A 21,486-nucleotide genomic window follows, 5' to 3' on the forward strand; every position below is an offset into this window, starting at 1 on the left:
TTCTCCCTACCTGAAACATATACTTTATGCTGGTTTTTCATACTGGGGAGAGGTTGAATGGGTGGGTAGTTATTATTACAATGTTTGCAATAGATGTTTCTGCTTTTCAGATGATACCACTATGAAAGAGAAATCTGAAAAAAGTAAAGAGAAGAAAGTGGTCAAGCCAGTACGAAAAGTCCAAAAGTTAACACAGTTATCAAGTCTGGAATGCAAAGCAGGTGAGTTTTCTCAATATATAACGTCCATCCTAAAGTTACATATTACTGAAATGACATCTACATGGAAATAAATATTTGTTAACAAAAGTTCTCATTGTTTGGCACATATAAAAATTCACTACATTTTATGTATCATTATTTTGTGTATATATGTTTTATTGAGGTATACTGACATAAAATAAGCTGTATGTATTTAGAATATATAGGTTTGATAAGTTTTCTTATATGTATATATACCTGAAGTCATGTATTCATCAAGATACTGAACATATCTATCACTCCCTTGCCCCATTTTTTCCTATCATTATTTTAATAGAAATTAACCAGATTAAAAGTAATGATTTTTATGTAGTGAACTTTTATGTACATAGGGGTTGCTTATGACTCAGTCCCCTCACTTACTCTTATAAGAAAATAAATGTTGCACAAGAAAAGTATAACAGTTCATGCCAGTGGTGGTCAGGCTGGACTCTGAATAGGTCAAGACTAGGAGAAAGAGAATTCCCTAATTCCAAGGTGTGATCCAGATTGCCTGGATTTTTAACCTAGCTCTGTCATGTCTAGCTTTGTTTCTTTGGTAAATAAGTTAATTTTAGTGTCCTTTGGTTTCCCCATATGTAAAATGGGAAATCAGTAGTACTTTTCTCACAGGGTTGTTGTGAAAACTAAAACAGTTTATACTTAAAAGCACCCAATATAGTACCTGGCACATGGTAAGTACTCAGATATTAAGTTAGATTCCATTAATAATAATAGTTATTATTTCTGGCTATACTGAAAATGGCTGTTTAGTATGTATTTCATGTCAGTGAGTAATTTGGACCAAGAGAGAGTAGAGAAAACTGGGAACTTGTCACTTTCACTTTGGAGACATTCTGAATCAGCCATTCACACATTCACTTATTATGCAAATATTTTTATTACCTGCTGTATATGAGGTTTTGTACTAAGCTTAGGCAATACAGTGCTAAACAAGGTGCACATAGCCCCTGCCCTCCTGGAACTTACAATCTTCTCAGGAAAACATTGGATACAAAGTTTTACAATGACGTGTGATGAGTGTATAAAGGGGATGTACAAGATTTTGAGGGAACATGGAGTAGAAATGATGGGGCACTGGTGGTTGACTAGGCACTTGTTTTTCTGGTCATAGACTAATCAGTAGAATGGCAGATAATGTACTTTGTGACATCGTTAACTCTAGATGTCATAATAGAATGGCTATATACAGATAAAAAATAAAATTTTGTAGCAACATGAATTATCTGAATGTAAAATAATTTCTACATTTAAAAAATATGATAGAATCATTTTTCATGTGATAGTATGAAATACTGTTGTCAGGGGCATAGTTTGAAATGAACCACCAGGACCACTGTAATTTATAAACACTGATCTTGATTGTATTTATCCAGTTTTGTGATAGGCTGATTCCTGTATGTGTACTGTGGCAGTGCTGAGACAGAGAGCCATTAAACATGCTCAGGCTGTATGTAATAGTTTATCTCTAGTAAAAGTCCTCTTTTTCTACCAATAACTACATTAAACTATTCTAGAAAGCCAGAAGTTAGAAATAACCACCTGGCATGTTCAGAAGCCAACATTTATAAATAACTACCTAGTATATTTGTGGTTGCTAGCTTTTGATTCAGAAAATTAAGCTAAAATTGAAGAGAAGCCTGTTCTCTCATTTTGTTTAAGAACATTAAGTTTCTTATAAATAGGTTGAGCAATAGACTTAAAACTTTTTAAATATTTTAGACTGTCTCAGATTGAAGGACAAGCTGCAAAATAAATAGCACACATTTTATAATTCATGTTTATAATGTTCTCATTGAAAAAATGTTTTTATTTAAACTTTTAAACTAAAACCCCTTTTAAAGAAATTCGAAATGGAATACCTTTATTGTAAATACAATAAAACAGCATCACAGAAAGCTTGAAAAATAGAAGAAACACATAAAATCACTATCCTTATTTAAATAAGCTACTATTATTTTGTATATTTCCTTACAGTAGTTTTAAAATCATAATAGTGGGTGATTATAATAATTGTATATATAAAATTTTGTCTTTTTCCTCTGTATCTTACACAAGAACATTTCTGTTATTTTTTACAGAAATTGTAATTTGAAATGGCCACAAAGTACTGCATCTAGTAGAAGCATATAATTTAACTGTTCAACATTCTTTAATGTATTTAGGTTACTTCTGATATTATAAAAAAAAAAGATGCAATGAGCATTTTCATTTTTTTCTTTCTTTTGGATTATTTCTGTTGGATACATTTCTATTACTTGGAACTTTTAATCAAGGAGAATGAGCACTTTTGGGATCCCTGACACATAATACTATCTCTTTTTAAAAACTATACCCACTTACATTTCAATAAGCATTGTATAAGTGGAATGATTTTTATTTTAATTTTACCATCATTGGCTATGAACATAAAAGTGTTTTTTCTAATTTAAGTTTAAAATGCTACTTCATTATTTTCATTTTCATCCCATTTCTTATATTACTTTGCGTTTAAACACTTTTACATATTTATTTCATGTTTATTTTTATGGTTTCTATTTTGTAAAGTCTTTCATGTCATTTCTTTTTTTTAATTAAAATATTGATATACAGAGAATTAGGTTTGGAGTGGATTAATGATTGTGCATTGAGTCCCCTATACAGAATTTTATTGTTGTTAACAACCATTTGATCAATAAATATGAGAGATGCCCTCTCAAAAAAAAAAATTGATATACAATCTTACGAAGGTTTCACATGAACAACATTGTGGTTTCAACGATCACCCATATTACCAAGTTCTCACCCTCCCTCCCCCCATTGCAGTCACTGTCAGTGTAGTAAGATGCTATAGAGTCATTAGTTGTCTTCTCTGTGTTGTACTGCCTTCCCCATGACTTATCTATATTGGATTTGAGAATTATAGTGTCCCTTAATCCCCTTCTTCCCTCCTCACTCACCTTCCCCAACTCCTTCCCTTTAGTAACTACTAGTCCCTTCTTGGAGTCTGTGAGTCTGCTGCTGTTTTTGTTTGTTCAGTTTTGCTTTGTTTTTATACTCCTCAAATGAGTGAAGTCATTTGGTATTTGTCTTTCTCTACCTGGCTTACTTCACTGAGCATGATACCCTCTAGTTCCAACCATGTTGTTGCAAACTTCATGTCATTTCTTAGTTTTAAGTTACTATCTGTTTTGAGATGATAGTCTAATTTTAATTCCCACAATCTGAAACTAGTAAATGAAAAGTTTTCCTCTTGGCAAGCAGGTGTATTTATTGGGACATACTTTTATTTATATGAACTTTTATAACTAGGGCAATATAAAAGTTGATGATATTTGCTTTTAAAATGTCATTGTTTTGTGCATAAAGAATATTGTGTGCTTTTGGTATGTATCTCTAAAATAAAACCTAAAATTCCCTATAATACCATCCCCTTCAAACGTAATCATTCATTTCCTGTTTAGATTTAGAAAAGTTGTTTATTCATTCAGCAAACAAACATGCACCAGGTACTAGTATTGGTAAGCCAAAAATTATAGTTAAGACACATTTTTTCTGTGCCAAAATTGTTGGATTCAGGAATATTAGTATTTGGTACTTAACTTCCAAAACATTTTATACTTATTTGAGATGTGTGGGTAAATCAAGATTTAAATAAACTGTTAATTAATTTTGGGGACTTAGGTTGAGAATTTGATAGCAAGCTTTTTGACATTGGCATAAGATAGGCAGAAGATTAATTACAAAACCTGTATGGTTGAGTGGATATACTTCTTAGAGGTAAACTTTAAGTTTTAAGATCAATCCTATGTATGTATACATTTTAGGTAGTAGTCGTCTGATAAGTACATCTTCTTGGCGAGATGGACAAAAATTAGTAAAGAAGCTTCTTGGGCCTGTACCCAAAATAGAGCAAAAAGAGCGAAGAACAGCATCAAGTGACAGAAGTGGAAGAGAAAGAGCTACTAAATCTGGTGAGTAATTAAATATTAAATTAAATTATCTCAATAATTAAAGTTTTTGAGAAAGGAAAATTAGAAGTTGCTTGAATAAGTACTAAGAGAAAGTGAAAATACCCTACTAATGCTTTAAGGCTTTGCTTTATAATTGTGAGTATAACTCAAAAAAAGAGGAAATGTTCTTTTAGGCTTCCCTATGAATAATGAATAATTTCCACATAGAGATGTTACAGTAAGAATTCTGTTTATATTAATCACTTTTAGCTGTCATTGTGAATAGCAAAGCATTATTTAATTAGATCTTACTAGACTTTTAGGAATTTTAAGAGAATCAAGTCCAATTTGTCTTATCCCTTTGTACATAAATACGAGAAGACATCCATCCACAAGGCTGAATTTTATTTGATAGATTAGAAATCAGGCCTGAGAGAAGTGATTTTTCTTAAGGGTATTTAATCAGTGGGTGGCAAAATTTAATTTAGGATCCACAACTCTTTAGTTTGACCTTCAAGTCTATTGCTTTTCTCTTTTTAAAATGTCTTAAATGCTGTTTGAAATAACTATTTACTTTTTCATGAACACTAATTTTGGGAAATGAAATATAAATACCTACAGGCCGGCTTTCCTTTTCAGTAGAAAAATGTGCCTCAAATTGAGCTTCTGGCATAGATTCAGTAAGAAATGAACTTGCAACTATAATTGGACATAAAGAAGTCAGGATATACTTTGTGTTTGCCTCTTCACTTTCACCCAGCTTGTAAATAAACTCATTGCATTCCCAGTCTGAAATTAAGACACATCAACATTTAGATGATAAAAAGATTGTTTTTGTAGATATTGAATTTTTTCTTTTATTTATTGGAGATTTGTCTTGGTTTAATATTGTTGGTTTTTTAACAACTGACTTGGGGGCTTGGGGAGGGAGAGAAATAATAGCATTAAATATGCACATGAGAGACAGATAGTAATTCTTTATTAATATTAATATTCAATATTCACATCAAGATCTGTCCTCATTTCAGAATTATTATATGATGTATGTTTTAAATGCTAAGGAAGTAATTTTTCTGAAATTTGGAATTCTTGTCATAACTTCTAAAAAAGATGTTTTTCTTCCCTTCTGTAATGTTCTTTAGAAGACTTTATAAGATATTTGAATTTGAAGTTTAATATAAAGTGAAATTCCCTAATTTTCTACTTAGTACATAAATCTTAGGACTGTATATAGCATTTGAATACATCACTAACAGTTCCTACTTTGCAGGGGGTCATATTGGAAGAGCAGAATCTGATCCCAGGTTGGATATTTCACATAGACATCTTCCACGAAACTCAGAACGTTCGAGAAGTAGAGCTCGGTCTGAAAATAATATAAAGAAATTAGCTCCATCTCATCCAGATAATAGTAAAGAGGAAAATGCCGCCTTAAATAAGGACTTTTTACCTGTTGAAATTCGTGGAATTCTTGATGACCTGCAGCTGGATTCTACAGCTCAGGTTGCAAGACAAGAGGCAGGAGAGTCACAGAATCAGAAGTCATCAGCACCAGTACAAGCTCCTAGGAGTCATAGCCCAATAAAAAGAAAACCTGACAAAGTAACAGCTAATGAAGATCCCCCTGTTATTTCCAAAAAGCGCCACTATGACACAGATGAGGTTCGCCAGTACATTGTTAGGCAGCAGGAGGAAAGGAAGAGGAAGCAAAACGAAGAGAAGAAGGCTCAAAAGGAGGCGACTGAGCAGAAAAACAAACGACTACAGGAGCTCTACCGGAAGCAAAAGGAAGCCTTTACTAAAGTAAAAAATGTGCCCCCTCTGGAGCCATCAGCATCTAGTCAATTGCAGGAAACTTACTCCAAATTGCTGCTAGAAAAGACCTTGCTTGAAGAGCCGACTCATCAGCATGTTGCACAGGAAACACAGGTAGGAGTAGTTGTGGCAGAAATACAAAGGGCAGTGATTCTTGGTTAGGAAAAGCTTATTTGCTAACGCTAATTAAAAATGATCCACCATTTCTAATACCAGATGTATGCTCAGACAGATAATAATAATGGTCTTTCATGAAATTTATTGTATATGAGGAGTAATTGATAAATATGATTGAAAAAAAGTGCTCAGTTTCCTATGGTGATTATTATTGATCTCTGTCTCATTATTGCTATTAGTTATATCTTTGTGCAGTTTTCATTGTATTACTGAGCAAGTAAAGTTCGATTATGTTAATAAAATGACGAGTTTGTGATCTGTGCTGAAATTAGAAAATATCCTACTTTAGCACGATAAATTTATGACTATTTCTATTGCTTTTAAGAATAATAAGAGTAATTGAGTACGTACCATGTGCCGCATAGTGTTGTTTTAAAGGCTTTACAGGCTTAAGCTTTAGTAAATCCTCACAACCCTGCGAAAATACTACTAGTATTTCTACTGAAATTTAGAAAGAATATTACTTCCTCCAAAGTATGCATTTAGTATTAGGTGCCCTTGTTGGATTTCAGATTAATTGTAATGGCTGTTGTTAAGACAAACTAAATTTGGATTGGTTTTATTTGAGGGGAAAAACCCTGCTTTTCATGATCTTTGTAAAATTGCAATGACTTAATATTTGTCTTCTGTATTCCTTGCATATGTCTTTGTGATGGGAGTCAGATAAATTTGATATCTTTTTCTCTAGACCAGACCAGGGTATCAGCCATCTGGAGAATCTGACAAAGAAAACAAAGTACAGGAACGTCCCCTAAGTGCATCTTCCAGTAGTGACATGTCTCTCTCAGAGCCTCCACAGCCTCTTGCAAGGTAAAAAAGGGAAATGAAAGATGATTAATGTTCATTCTTTCTATGAAATTTAGTACAGTTTCTGCTCAGTGAATTTATTGACTGACCTTCTGTGTGAGCAAGAGGCTTCTTTAGAAATTGGTTAGTATCTTCTGATGAAATCTTCTGCATGGTATGCATCAGTACTTAGTGCATTTCCTCTTCTACTGTTCAACTTTTCCCTGTCCTTTAGTATCCAGTGTGAATGTCAGTTCCTCCCGGGGATCACCTGTAGTTGAAAGTACTCTTGCCTTCTCTGAACTAAACACATACACTAAAAGTTTGTTAGATGAATGAGTTAAAATGAAATAAATATTTTAAAGTATTTGTCCTGAATAATTTTCAGAAGGCATTTCTATACCCATTCAACATTTCTATTCCTATTCAAAATATCCATTCTACTTAAATTTTCTTCATAACACTATTCAAAATTTCTTCATATGACTCATACCAATTTATCCATCCTACCTCTCAAAAGCTGTATTGGATATGCATGTTAATACATGAACAGGGACTAGGAAGAGATTTGATTTGATTTCAGATTGGTGATCAAGGGCTATCTTAACCAATTTTCTTAAGAAGATTTTTTATTTGCTGTAATACTACATATAAAAAAAACCTCTGTGAATGAAAGTTAAGGTGATTTTGAGATTACATGGCAATAAATTTACTTTAACCATTTGGGGAAGAGAAAGATTTTGAAACTCTTCTTTGAGAATACAGAAATAAAATTAAGCCACTACACAATTTTGGATTAATATAAAAGGTCCTCTTACCCTCTTGGACAGCCCTCCCCTGCTCCAATAATATTGATAAAAAATAACTAGCATTTATTGAGTACTTCTTCCAGGCACTGATCTAAGTATGTTGCATGTATTATCTTATGAATCCTTCTGATTCCTTGAGTTAAGTACTATTGTTATTACTGTTTTACAGAAGAGGTAATTTAATTAACTTTAGAATTTAATTAACTTTCTCAAAGGTCAAAACATTAGCGATGGAAATGCATTTAAACTTAAGCAATCTGATTCCAGAATCCTGTGCTTTTTAGCCACTCTACACTCTGCCTTCCAATAAGTGAAATGTTTCCTACGATTTGTTTAAGGCTGTAAATATATTTAAAACTTTAAGCATAAGTAAACTAAAAGATTTTTTGAATTTGAATACCTTTAGGTAAGGTGTACTCTGAGACAGTTAATCTCAGTCCCATTGTTATTGTCCAACATATCCCGCAGGCTTCATTCATGTCTTCAATTTTAACCTTTCCCTAAGTTTTCTTCTAATTCTAAACTAGCTACCCAAAGTGAAAAACAAAAATAAATCTATTACGAGACGTTATTACCTTGTACATATTCCTCTCCTTTCTTTTAATATCAAACTTCAACTTGTAATAATATCTAACCTATTGCCTGTACTTTCTCTCTACCCGTTCCTTAGCTTCCCCATTCCTGTTAACATATCTCAGTTACTTTGTGCTTAAAAATATGGCATTTATTTTCCTTATTCTTTATGTCCCATCATTCATCAATAATTACCTGGAAAACTCCAAATTATATATCTGACCTTGAAGACCTTGAAGACTGAGCTCAAAAAGTCACTTTTTTTGGCTAGCAGAGTCCTATCTACACCCTATTGAACTTAATGTATCTTTGTATTAATACTTACAATATTGTATTTTAGCTGTTTATTAGTCTTTCATCCCTTTTAGATCTTGAGAAACTAAAGAGTAAGGGTTAAGTCATAACTGGATTTAGTCTTTCCATTTTTGTCTCCCCTGTTCCTCTGTCATTGACATAGTGCTTGCTGAAAAATTGGCATTCTAAATACTTGAACTGAAAGGTTTTGCATTTTAACTCCGTAATATCTTTTATATTTATAGCTTCCTTTGTATTCTCATTACCACTAGCTTAGTTTGGACCTTAATAAACTCACAGCTTGCATTTTTGAGTCTGTGTTCTGTAGTATTGAATCTATGCACTAGTCTTCCTTTATTCTGTTTTCATAGCAGCCCTTCCATATAAAAAATTGCTACAGCATATACTCCAACTGAACCTTGTATGATGTACTTTTCAGTTCTCTTAGTACCCTGATTATCCTCCTCCAGATAATCTTCTGAACTTAATTGGCAGGACTTACCATTTACCCATACTAGTTCCATCCAAAGTTACAGCCTGTCCATATAACTTTGAATCACAGTTTGATGATTTTTTGGGTTTGCCATGCCTCCCAGCTTTCTGTCATGTGCACATTTGATAAGCATATCATTATGTCATAATCCAAAAATAATATAGAAGACCAGGGACAAAACCTCATGTTATTTATTCTAAGAATCTTCTTAATAGTTAACATCAGCCTTTAATCTTTCTGTAGTGTTCCTTATATACAGGGTATTCATAGTCTAGAAACACAGGCAAATTATATAATGTCATCTAGGACATCTTAATTCTGTTTCTGGATTTTACAGACACCCCTACCCTGTATTGTATGTTTATAATTGGTACTGACAGTTTTGCATTGTTGTTCATCATTTTTTTAGAACTGGATTGTAATAATTCCTTTGTTTCTTTAGAATATGCAATGTAAAACATAGATGTGTGGCACTTATTAACTATTTTTTATTAGAATAATATATATTATGCCTTTGTTAGTACTTGGCAATCTTAAACATTTCTCTTTTATGTAACATTATTTTTAAAAGGAAAGGTAAAGCCAATATTGTTAAGAATTTTGTCCAGAGTTTTAAAGGTTATAGTGGGTCTTCAATTAGTAGTTTTAAAACATATGATGTCTTAGCTGAAGAAAGGAATTTGCAAAACAGTATGCAAGGTAAAATTTCATGTTTGTGAAATACCAATACCAGAACACAACATACACATAGAAAAATGTTTGGAAAGCTACCATTTTAAATGAAATATTAATAGTACCTTTTTCTCATTGTTTAACTAGGAGTGATCTTTATCTTTTATCTTTGTTCTTTTTCCTTTTTTTGCAGTGAGTATACATTACCGTTATAAGAAGAAAAAAAAACTTAAAAAAATGGTGGCTTAGTTATGACTTGCTGTGTTAACTAACATACTGTAACTTTGGTTTGCAGAAAGGACTTGATGGAACCTACATGGATACAGCCTGACAGGTTGAGCCCACGAGCCCACCATTCGCAACCACAGCCTCTTGTGGGAACAGCTGGGAATTTACTCTCCCATCTCTTGAGTCTAGAGCATGTAGGAATTCTGCATAAGGATTTTGAATCTATTTTACCAACCAGGAAGAATCATAATATGGCTTCAGGTCCATTAACTTTTACACCTCAACCATGTCTGACCTCACCAGCTGCTCATCCAGATGCCTTGTTAAAACCTAGTGCCAGTCAATATAAGAGTAAACTGGATCGTATCGAAGCCTTGAAAGCAACAGCTGCTTCTTTGTCTAGCAGGATTGAAAGTGAAGCCAAGAAATTAGCTGGGGCTAACATTAACTATGGGTCAGTATGGAACACTGAGTATGATGTGCAGCAAACACCCCAAGAAGATGGACCTTGGACCAAGGTTCTAAGTCCACCTGTGAAAGAGGATACTGAAGATGTTTTCTCTGCCCGGATTCAAAAGATGTTGGGAACCTGTGTATCTCATGCAACTTTTGATGATGATCTTCCCGGTGCAGGCAATCTTAGTGAATTTAAAAAACTCCCTGAGATGATAAGACCTCATAGTGCCATATCAAGGTTCAGAGTGAGATCCCCCAGCCCTAAACCAGAAGGGCTACTGGCACAGTTGTGTAAGAAGCAGACTGACTCTTCTAGCTCTGATATGCAAATTTGTTCACAAGACAAAGCCAAGATGTCCCTTGGTTCCAGCATAGATTCAGTCAGTGAAGGGCCCCTTCTTAGTGAGGGGAGTCTCTCTGAAGAAGAAGGAGACCGAGATGGACGGTCCCCTTTGAAGGTAGCAGAAATCTTAAAAGAAAAGGAATTTTGTGCTGGAGAAAGAAATGCTTATGAACCCATCAAAGAGTTTCAGAAGGAAGCTGAAAAGTTCTTGCCACTTTCTGGGCACATAAGTGGTTCACAGAGCAAAGGGCCATGGGAAGAATTAGCAAAGGGAAGTCCACATAGTGTCATTAATATTTTTACAAAATCATATCAATTATATGGAAAAGGTGAGTAAAATAAGTAAGACTTGTAATATTTGTGTTATCTTAAGATAAATTATTTCACAAGCTATTAAGTAAAAATTTTCATTGTTCATTATGAAAATAATGGAGATTTACTGTCAAGTTAATCTAAATTATGTGTAAGCTTCAACTAGAGTATTGTAATTCAATTTAAAAATTTTTGTGTTTTAGTTATTATAAAACAGTAGTTGATGGTTTTTTGCAGAGATTTTGGTCTAATGTAGAGGAATAGATTGGTTTGTATCAAGTGTCTACTGGGTTTTCTGAGACCATAGTTATGTATTTACATAGAAAATTATTCTATTTCTTAATACAGTGATGTGTGGATCATTGGGAATACAGTGGTCAAGGATTAAGAGAAGCATCCGTAATAACATTTCTAATATGGAAATATCTATTACTATTTTTCAAAACTAATTTTAAAAAGTCAGACTTTGAATAGTAATATAACTATATATTTGGGTCCTGAAACAATAATTCTAAAGTTCCCTTCTTATCCCTGACACCTTTCAGCACAATTTTCTGTTTCTATGATGGACTCAGTACCTTTCTCTGTTCATCCTGTCATAGGTGGATTCTACCCATCTTATGCTAACATAACCTTAGAATTTCCAGGTTGGAGAGTGAGGCTGAGCCTTAAACTATTGATTCTGTGGTTTTTATTTCCATTCTACATAGTGAACAACTTACTCAAAAAAATGAATTGATTTTACCTGTTCATCTTCTGCTTACTTGAGTATCATGTTACATTTTCCTAGAATTCATATTTAGCTGCTTATGATCTTGTTCAGACCTGTATATACTGTTGGTCTCTTGTTTAGCACTTACTTCCATAGGTTGTAATTTTAAATTTCTTTTGGTGAAAGCAAAGTGCTTTTAAAACAACATCCTCATTTTTTTCATATGAAAACTGGGTTTGTTCTTAAAACCTATTAGATTTTCATTAAGATTTTATAGTTATACTGAAATATTTAGTTGATAGGATATCTAGGATTTCCTTCAAAATAATCTATAGTGGGAATGGGGGCAATAGGAAGCTTAATTGAAATTAGATTGGTCATATATTGCTAATTGTTGAAACTAAGTAATGTATACATTAGTTTCATTATGCTATTCTCTCTGCTTTCATGTATGTTTGAAAATTTCCCTAATAAAAAGTTAAAGATACATTGTTAGATGTAAAGATAAATTGAAAAGAAGCGCTAATAAAAGCAAACTAAAACGTTCCCAAATCCATGTCTTTAATACCCATGTTGTGGAAGTGCTTTGCTTGTAGTTTTCTTTTTGTTTTAAAAGATTTCAATTACTACTTCGGACAGGGTTTGAAGATAGGTTGGGAAGAGGAGCATCAGCGTCACAGCCTTTGAATGCCATCACAACCCCTCTAAGCAGTGTTTCATATGAAGATGATTTTGTCTCCTCTCCAGGGAGTGGGACTTTGACAGAGAAAAAATCAGCTCTTGAACCTACGTAAGAATATGTTGATGATATGAAATAAAATCTGTAAAGTGAGAAAAATGTACAAACAAGAATTATGATCTGAGTATTAGTTTTGCTTGTTTAAAGATACATGTAGAGGCTGCATAAAATAGGGTTATTAACAGCATGGGCTTTTCATCCAGACTGCCTGGGTTCAAATCCTACCTCTTCTGATTGTTAACTGTTTGTCTTTGGGCATTTACTTAACCTCCCTTCAGTTTCTTTCTCTGTAAAATAGGGGAAATAATAGTAACGGCCTCTTAAGTGTTACAGATATTCTGTGAAATATAAAGTACTTAGAACGGGGCTTAGCACATAGTAAACAGAATATAGGTTGTTAAATCAATCTTTAGAATCCCAGCAAAAGATAATTTTGGGAAGCTATCCTAAGGTATACTAATGTAAGAAGATTAAGAAATGGAATTGAGGATGACTAAATAGATCCATGGTTCTGTGATCTCAAGTAATCAGTAAAATTTTTAAATAATTGGTATATCTAAAATTTTGCAAAGCTTTGAAAAATAACAATATTATAATATTACTCTTTATTGCACATTTGATGTGCAAGGTACCAAGAAGAGTGAGGGGGCTTTACTTGCATTAGCTCATTTTTTATAATATCCTGATGTGGTTAAGTATTATTTTTACTATATCTACTTTAAAGAGGAAACTCAAGCACCAAGGTGAAGTTACTTATTCCAAGTCATATAGTGAGTCAAACTTCTCCCTCCCTAAATTTTGTTACCATATAAAGTAATCTGTAATTGCTTACTTTTAATATAGTCTTCACAAATTATAAATTGTGATCTACATAAAATTATTGGGTGATCTTTTGAAAATTAGGTATATCTAGTTACATTAATGAAAATAAATATTAAAGTCATAACAGGGTAAGTATAGTTTTAAAGTTTGAGCTCTAAAGAAAAGATTAAATTTTTAAATCAAAACTTGTAAGGATTTAATTGTAGTGACATTTAATATCACCAGTCAATATAATAGCACCAATCAATATGATGTACTAAGTAGAGCATATTGTTGTTCCCTATAAGATTATCAGGAGAATAATTATAGTGTATTAAATGATGTTTGAATAGAATTTGAGGCCATATTTTCTAGTATCCAATCTTATATACTGAGACTTTACTCAGTAACAAAATTGAGCCATAGTGAACAGTCCAGGCTTATGGGAGTAAGAAAACAAAAAAGAAAAGTGGAAGGCATCTTTGATTATAGTTATATTCTTTGGATTAATAGATTTTTAAATATCTATAGTTCTAGTTGAGTTTTAAGACTCTTTCACCACTTTTACTTACTCTTTACTCTTTGACAGTGTTGGTGGTAGCAATTTAAGCATTCAGGAGGACTATTCCAGCAGAAAGTCTGTGTATGATCTTTCCTCTGCGGATGTTACCTCCCAGCATTCATCAGGGGCCCAGTCAGCTACATCGTCTCGTTCATCTACTTCAAAAGGAAAAAAAGGGAAAAAGGAAAAGACAGAATGTAAGTAGAATTCTACATGGTGACTTTTTCTCTTACCAGTGATTTTGTGATAGTGATCTAAAATTTGATTTCATAAGAAGTTAAATGAATTTCTTTATGGTAATAATATAATTAGCTTTCATGTTTATCATTACAACAGTACCTTTTGATATATAACATTGTAAGTCTTTTGCTTAATACCAAAGAAATACATTTGCAATGACAGAAAATTAGGGGTTATAGATAAACAATCATATAAGAAATACAAATTCCTGTTGATCCCTCTGTTCAGAGGTAACTGCAGCTAACATTTTTGATGCCTGTTTTTCTGATATGTACATAAAACCATGACACACACCTTCATTTTAAAAACAGCAGTGAAATCATATTGTTTGGAACTACTTTTTTTAAAACTGTATATCGTGTACATCTCTAAGCATCATTAAATACAGTATTCAAATTTTCTTGTGTGTAAAACAAAAGTGATAATAGATGCTGCATATGTTTTGAAGCTTACATGAAATTAATAGATATAATGTGTACACCCCAGTATTTATCACAGTAGCTGGCCCTTTGGCATTCTACAAGTACTTTTGAATGATTGAGGAGAATATCCTTCAGTCCCCTTAGTTCTGCTTTTGGCTATAATTTATTCCATAGGCCTAGAGGTGAGGAGATACAGTAATAAGGCAAAAACCTCTTAAACTCACAGGATGACCCTAGGGAATGATTTTGCTTCTAAATTTGTCTTTTCTAACTGTAAAAAATTGTCCATTAATTAAAAAAAAAAGATGGGGGAGAGAAATTAGTAAATATAGAAACTATTTAAAAATAAAAATCACCTGTAATCTCTCCACTTAGAAATAACCAATGTTAATAATTTTTTTAGATTCTATTTTACTGTGGTAAAAAATATATAACATAAACTTTACCAGTGTTCAAGTGTGCAGTTCATTGCCATTAAGCACATTCACATTGTTGTGCAACCATTACCACTATCCATCTCCAGAACTTTTTCATCATTCCACGCTAAAATTCTGTAGGCATTAAACAATAATTTTCATTCCTCCCATCCCACAGCCACTGCTAATCACTGTTCTACTTTCTGTCTTTGCCTACACTAGGTATTTCATGTAAGTGGCATTATATAATATTTGTCCTTTTGTGACTGGCTTATTTCACTTAGCATAATATTCTCAGGTTTCATCCATGTTGTACTATGTGTTAGAATGTTCTTCCTTTTTAAAGCTGAATAATTTTTCATTATATGTATATACCACATTTTGTTTATACATTCATCAGTTGATGGACATTTTGGTTGTTTACACCTTTTGGATATTATAAATAATGTTGCCATGAACATTAGTGTACAAATACCTGTATGAGTCCTTGCTTTGAATTCTTTTGTGTAGATAGCCAGATGTGGATTTGCTGGATCAAGTGGTATATCTGTGTTTATTTAATATTTTGAGGAACTGCCCCACTGCCTTAGTGGCTGCAACAGTTTACATTCTCACCAGTAATATACAAAGGTTCCAGTTTCTCCATGTGTTTTCTCAACACTTGTTGTTTTCTGCTTTTCTTAAATAATAGTCATCCTAATGGGGCAAAATGTTAACATTTTTAGTAAGAATCTTCACTTGCTTTCTAGACAATTTGTAGACATATGTAAATAAAAATGTTACATAGATGGGATTGCATTTTACATGCTGTTTTGTTCTGTCAGTGGGTTACAGGTCTTTCTTTGTCAAGTAAATATGTAGCACCCTTTGTAATGACTACCTAGTGTTCTATTATTTGACTGTATTGTAATTTATTTAGCCAAGTCCTCCTTGCTGGGCATTTAGGTCATTTTTTATTTTTTTTCATTATAAACATTGCTACATTGAGTATCTTTATAAATTCATCTTTATGCATTAGTCTTATTCTTTCCTTTAAGGGAAAATCTTAGAAATGAGATAATGGGGCAAAGAGTAGGTCATGTTTAAAATTTGGGTACATTTTTCCAAATAGCCCTTCAGAAAACTCGTGCCACTTTATACTTATATGAGAGTGCTGGGAGAAATTATTTCTTAATTGATAACCTAGTACAACTCTTGTGGAATGGAACTGTTCTGAAAGTCTTTGTTGGTAGGTACATTTTACATCACTTTGCCAGCATTTCCAAAAGTCTGTCTTTTCTTATGAAGTACTGATTCAGAGCAATAGGCTGTTTCATAGGTGTTCTGAGGATAAAAGAGTTCCATGATTCCATAAATTTGGAAAATACTTTTAGAGTGAAACAAGCTTCTTTCAGAACTACAGGAATCATCAAACACTTTTAATATGCTAACATGTATTATGTCTTTCAGGATGAGGATAAGGCTGTATTATAAAGTATTTTCTAAATTTATTTGATCACAGAATTATTTCTTCAATCAGCTTGTTATGGCATTAGAATTCAGCTGAACACATTTTGGGAAATGCTGATCTTGCTCAATTCTTTTTTTTCTCAATTATTATGCTTTGTTCTTTGTATCTCACCTAAGGTCACTAACTAGTTACTGGCAAAGCTGGATTCTGACTTGTGATTACCAAGTCCAGTCTGCCTTTCACTACCATATACTGTACCACTTAAAATGACACATTGAGTATGAGTTTAAACAATATGACTCAGTATAGGCTTTTTAAAATTATAACCCAAAACGTGATTAGTAAAGTGTAGATAATGTTTTGCAGCTTTCAGTTTCCCTGATATCCTTTTATAATGTTTTTAAAAAAAACAAACCATGTATTCTACTTTCTACAGCATCATCTTAAACTTAGTTTCTCCTTCATCCCCAAGTTCTACAGTGTAATTTTTGTTCTATATACTCCATCTGCTGGTGAAAAGGAGTGTTTGCATGCTCTGTACAAAAACTCATTCCCAATGTAGTTGGAAGTATTTGGTAGATTAAAGTGGTAATGATGGTAAAAAAAATTTTTTTACCTTAATTTAACTTTAAAACATAAATACATTTTCACTTGGCAATATTTTAAAATAGGTGTAAACATTTTCCCTGCATATGGGTCCCTTGACTGGAGTTGAGATCTTTCTTGCATAGACCATTGTATTGTCTGTAATTTCTACTTGTTGAATCAAGAGCAGTTTTTAAATTGTGTATTTACTTTCAGAGAACCATATTAAATGAATAAGGTCTTCTTATTGTAAAAGTAATGCATCTTGCTATGGAAAATTTAGAGATAACCAGAATTAACAGCTTGCTTCTAGCCTAGCAATCAGAAAATGATCCTAAGATGAATTACTATTAGTGGAATTTATGAGTCAAAATGGATGGAAAATTATTTTTAGAAATATTTTAAGGGGTCATCCAGAAAGGATGTATCAGTTTGTACTCCCATGAAGACAGTGTATGTGCTAAATGACACTCAAGGTTTCATTACTTTAAAAATACATGTTGATCTTAGAATGAAAAATGGCATATCACTAGGCTGATAAGCATTTCTTTGATTTAATATTTTTTATATGCCATGACTCTTTATTTTTCCTTTTTTAAACCAAATTTTAATGAAAATTTGTTAACATATTACTATCATTACAGCATAATATAGCTTTATTTATTTATTTATTTATGTGGTAAAATATGCCTAACATAAAGTTCACCATTTCAACCATTTTTAAGTATACAGTTCATTGACATTAAGTTTATTCACATTGTTTGCAACCATCACCACCATCCATCTCCAAAACTTTTTCATCCTCTCATACAGAAACCCCAAACCCATTAAACAATGATTGCCTATACCTCTCCCCACTCCTTCCCACCACTGTATGTTTTTTTCTGAATTTGATTATGAAATTTAACCACTGTTAAGTGTGTAATTCAGTGGCATTAAGTACATTCACATTGTTGTGCAGCCATCACCATTATTTATCTCCACAACGATTTAATCATCCCAACCTAAAACTTTATGCCCATTAAATAGTAGCTCTCATTCTCTCCTCCCATCAGACCCTGCCAGCAGCTGTTCTGCTTTGTGTATCTGTGAATTTGACTACTCTAGGTACCTCACATAAGTGTATAATCATACAGTATTTGTTCTTTTGTGACTGGCTTATTTTACTTTGCATGATGTCTTCAAGGTTCATCCATGTAGCATGTGTCAGAATGTCCTTTTAATAGCCAAATAATATTTCACTGTATGTATATACCACCTTTTGTTTATGCACTCATTGTTGAAAAGCACTTGAGTTGCTTCTACTTCCTGGCTATTGTGAATAATGCTGCTGTGAACATGAGTGTATAGCATAATTGTTTTTATACTTCTCCATTTTATTTTGTTCTAATCATATAGTTACATAAATGTTTTGGTTGTCATTAAAATGTATATGCAATTATTTTTACTGCTTTTTAAATATATATCAGATATTTTCCCATTCTGCTATTGAAACATCATCAAGGTGAATGATATACTAGGTTTAGAGTCATGAGGCCTGGATTTATTCTTTTTGCTGCTATTGACTGTATATCTTTAAGTTATTTAGCTTCATAGGTCCTAGTTATTGTGTCAGTAAGTTGAGCATATGGTACCTACTTCATAGGATGCTTAAGAGGAATAAGGTAATAAATATGGAAGGCACTTTAAATTACAAAGTGCTATTTAAATGTTTGTTACAATTGTCTATGTAATTTATACAACTCCTCTGTTGTTAGAAATGTAGGTTGAAATTTTAAAAATTGTAATGTTATGCATTGAATATCATGCATAATGTTTGTATCTTTCAGTAATCTCCTTAAGATTCCCCTACAAGTAATGTTATTCTAGTCAGTGAATATGAATAGTTTTAAGAATCTGGCTACATAGTTTTTGCCTTGGAGTCTTTCAAAAGGATTATGTAGTTTAAAATTGGTAGTTGATGCCATTTTTCTCCCAGTTGTGGGTTTTGTCCTTTAAAAACTTTTTTTTTGGTTACTTTTTCATGGGGACTGAGTAGAACTTCACTTTTGTTTACTATGTGTGCTTGTCTTTTTTTTTTTACCATTTGATTTAAGAATAACTTATGTTTTAGTAGTAAATTGAGATATTAATATTTATTTAACCCATTTTTTCCTTAGCTTATTTGGAGAAAGTTCACTTTCCACTAATGGAAACAGCAAGATGAACTGCTTGATTTTGGATATGAAAAACATTTTCTAAAGAGTCAGTTTTAAAATATCCTAGTCTGCACTTTTTATTATTTTATTGAAATCTCTTAGGTATGAGTTATCTCTCAGTAGCTTCTAATACTGGGAATCACGTTTATATGAAATATACAGGGCTGGATTCACTCACTGGAAGTGTTCAGAACTCACTTCTTGATGAGGAAAAAGTACCCTCTGGCTCAGAACATGGCTCTCATCAAGGGAAGAAATCTGGAATCAGTAACAAACTTTCTGGTAAAGATTATGAGCACAGTCTTGACACTGATAGCACTTTGGAGGATCTTTCTGGGCATTCTCTGAGGTAATGTAATATACATTTTATGCTTTAATTCATACTTAATTAAAGTTACAATATCATTGAATAAAGTTCAGAGAATCTATTTAATACATTTCCCTATTTTCTGAATAGACTTTGTAGTTTTGTTCATAGCTTTAGTCTTTACCTCTATTTTAGAATATGATTATCTCTCACCTAAACCATTATAACCTTTCCCTCAGGAATTCTCTGCTTCTAGCACAGACCACCTTTCTATTCCAAATGCTATTGCAACAGGTATTTTTGTGATTCAGTCCTTTGGCCAAGTAACTACTCTCTGTAGTTACCCCATAGATCAACTCTGAGAACTGAACTTCATTTGAAGGGTTTTTACTAGGCTACCACAAACTATCTTATTTGTTTTGTCTGTACATTTTGCTTCTCAACTGTTCTCTTCCACACTTTGAATATAACTACTTTGCATCCTTTTTAATCTCATTATTTCTTCCTCTGAACTTTTCTCTCTTGCTCAACTTAATGCGTAATTCAAATGGATTTTGAAATCTCAATCTTATGTTCATAATGGAGCTTCCATACTGCTTTTTTTCCTTCTTTTTAATCTCACCCATTATACACTTAGCCCGTTGCTTGCAAATAACTTTCAGTTATTGTTTCGTGCATGGTTCCTACTCCTTTGTCCGCATGACTTTTATCTGCTGCATTGGTTTTGTCATTTTGGAAATTTAAGCTCTGAGAAGACTAGATTTATTTTTTTGTTTTAAAACTAACTGTGCATAGAGATAATCATTTTTAATGCTTTCATTTTACAAATAATGTTGCATCATTAATACCATCATTGTTGTACTTAAAATGTAATTTTAATTTCTTTGTCACTGGTTTTGGAATTCAGAAAACTTTACCTCATAAGAGATACTCTGGTGATTTAATTGGCAAAATCTATAAAGTTAAACATTTCTAAAAGAGAATTGGTAGCCAGATAAATTTGATAAATGTCCCAAACAGTAGACTAGATCCTTTTTTCTCCACCTATAGAAATTCACAGTAGATAAAATAATTTGAGGCTTTGATGAGGAGTCCAGGTTAAAAAAAAAATTATTTAACCCATTTTTTCCTTAGCTTATTTGGTCATAGACATTCTCTGTTCCCAAGCTCTTTCCTTTTTATTTCTTGGAAAGCTTATTAACATACTTTTAGAAATGCTACTCTAGTTGAATCTCTGCGTAATACCAGAAAGTGAGATTCAGACAGAGTACTTTTGTTTTGATGTTGTGTTGTCATTCTTTCATGTGAATCTGTTAGGAGACAGAGGTAATAATAGCAATGATAATTCTTTTTATGTTCCATAAATAAAATTGTCAGACTATCAAAACTAGTATTTCTCTAAATCATTAATAGAAACTTAAAGATAACTGTAAACAAATGAATGCCTCTCACGATTACTTTTATTCAGATATTTATATGCTGGGTATAAGAGAAATGTTTACCTTTGAAAACTATCTCGTAATTTTATTAAAAATAAATTTGTTTTAGGATGTTAGAAATATGTTAACTGTACTAACATGCTTTATAGAGTATCTCAGTAATTGATTCAGTAAATAAATACTTAATACAAGGCAACGTTGTTATGAAAAACTACCTTTAATGAACTTGATTTCTAAAAAAAGGGCTAGACACATGCCTTGTGTAGAATTAATTACACTAAGAGTTGTTCCAGTCAAAGTGCTATGAGAGGTTACTTCTTATCAGAAGTTCAGGAAGGAACTGTGTACATTAAAAGGTAGGTGGACATAAATGAATATATATAAAGTGCTTAGAGATGGTTAGTATGAAAGTAATTTTTTCTGTGACTCAGGTTAAAAGGAATAACATTTGTCATTTCTTAATTT

General features: G+C 32.5%; 1 protein-coding gene across 9 annotated transcripts in view; it reads left to right on the forward strand.

Moving 5' to 3' along the window:
• Window positions 1-21,486, forward strand: part of CEP350 (centrosomal protein 350) — a 166,285-nt gene that overhangs the window by 51,850 nt on the left and 92,949 nt on the right. For all 9 annotated transcript variants that reach the window (XM_037021079.2, XM_073216830.1, XM_037021078.2 and 6 more), the window contains 8 exons: window positions 111-221; window positions 4,067-4,213; window positions 5,463-6,121; window positions 6,873-6,994; window positions 10,107-11,167; window positions 12,502-12,652; window positions 13,992-14,161; window positions 19,438-19,624. In XM_037021079.2, the coding sequence (XP_036876974.2) occupies window positions 111-221; window positions 4,067-4,213; window positions 5,463-6,121; window positions 6,873-6,994; window positions 10,107-11,167; window positions 12,502-12,652; window positions 13,992-14,161; window positions 19,438-19,624 (2,608 nt within the window). The remainder of the gene's footprint in view (window positions 1-110; window positions 222-4,066; window positions 4,214-5,462; window positions 6,122-6,872; window positions 6,995-10,106; window positions 11,168-12,501; window positions 12,653-13,991; window positions 14,162-19,437; window positions 19,625-21,486) is intronic.

The sequence above is a fragment of the Manis javanica genome, chromosome 11 (assembly GCF_040802235.1).
Source record: "Manis javanica isolate MJ-LG chromosome 11, MJ_LKY, whole genome shotgun sequence".
NCBI lineage: Eukaryota > Metazoa > Chordata > Mammalia > Pholidota > Manidae > Manis > Manis javanica.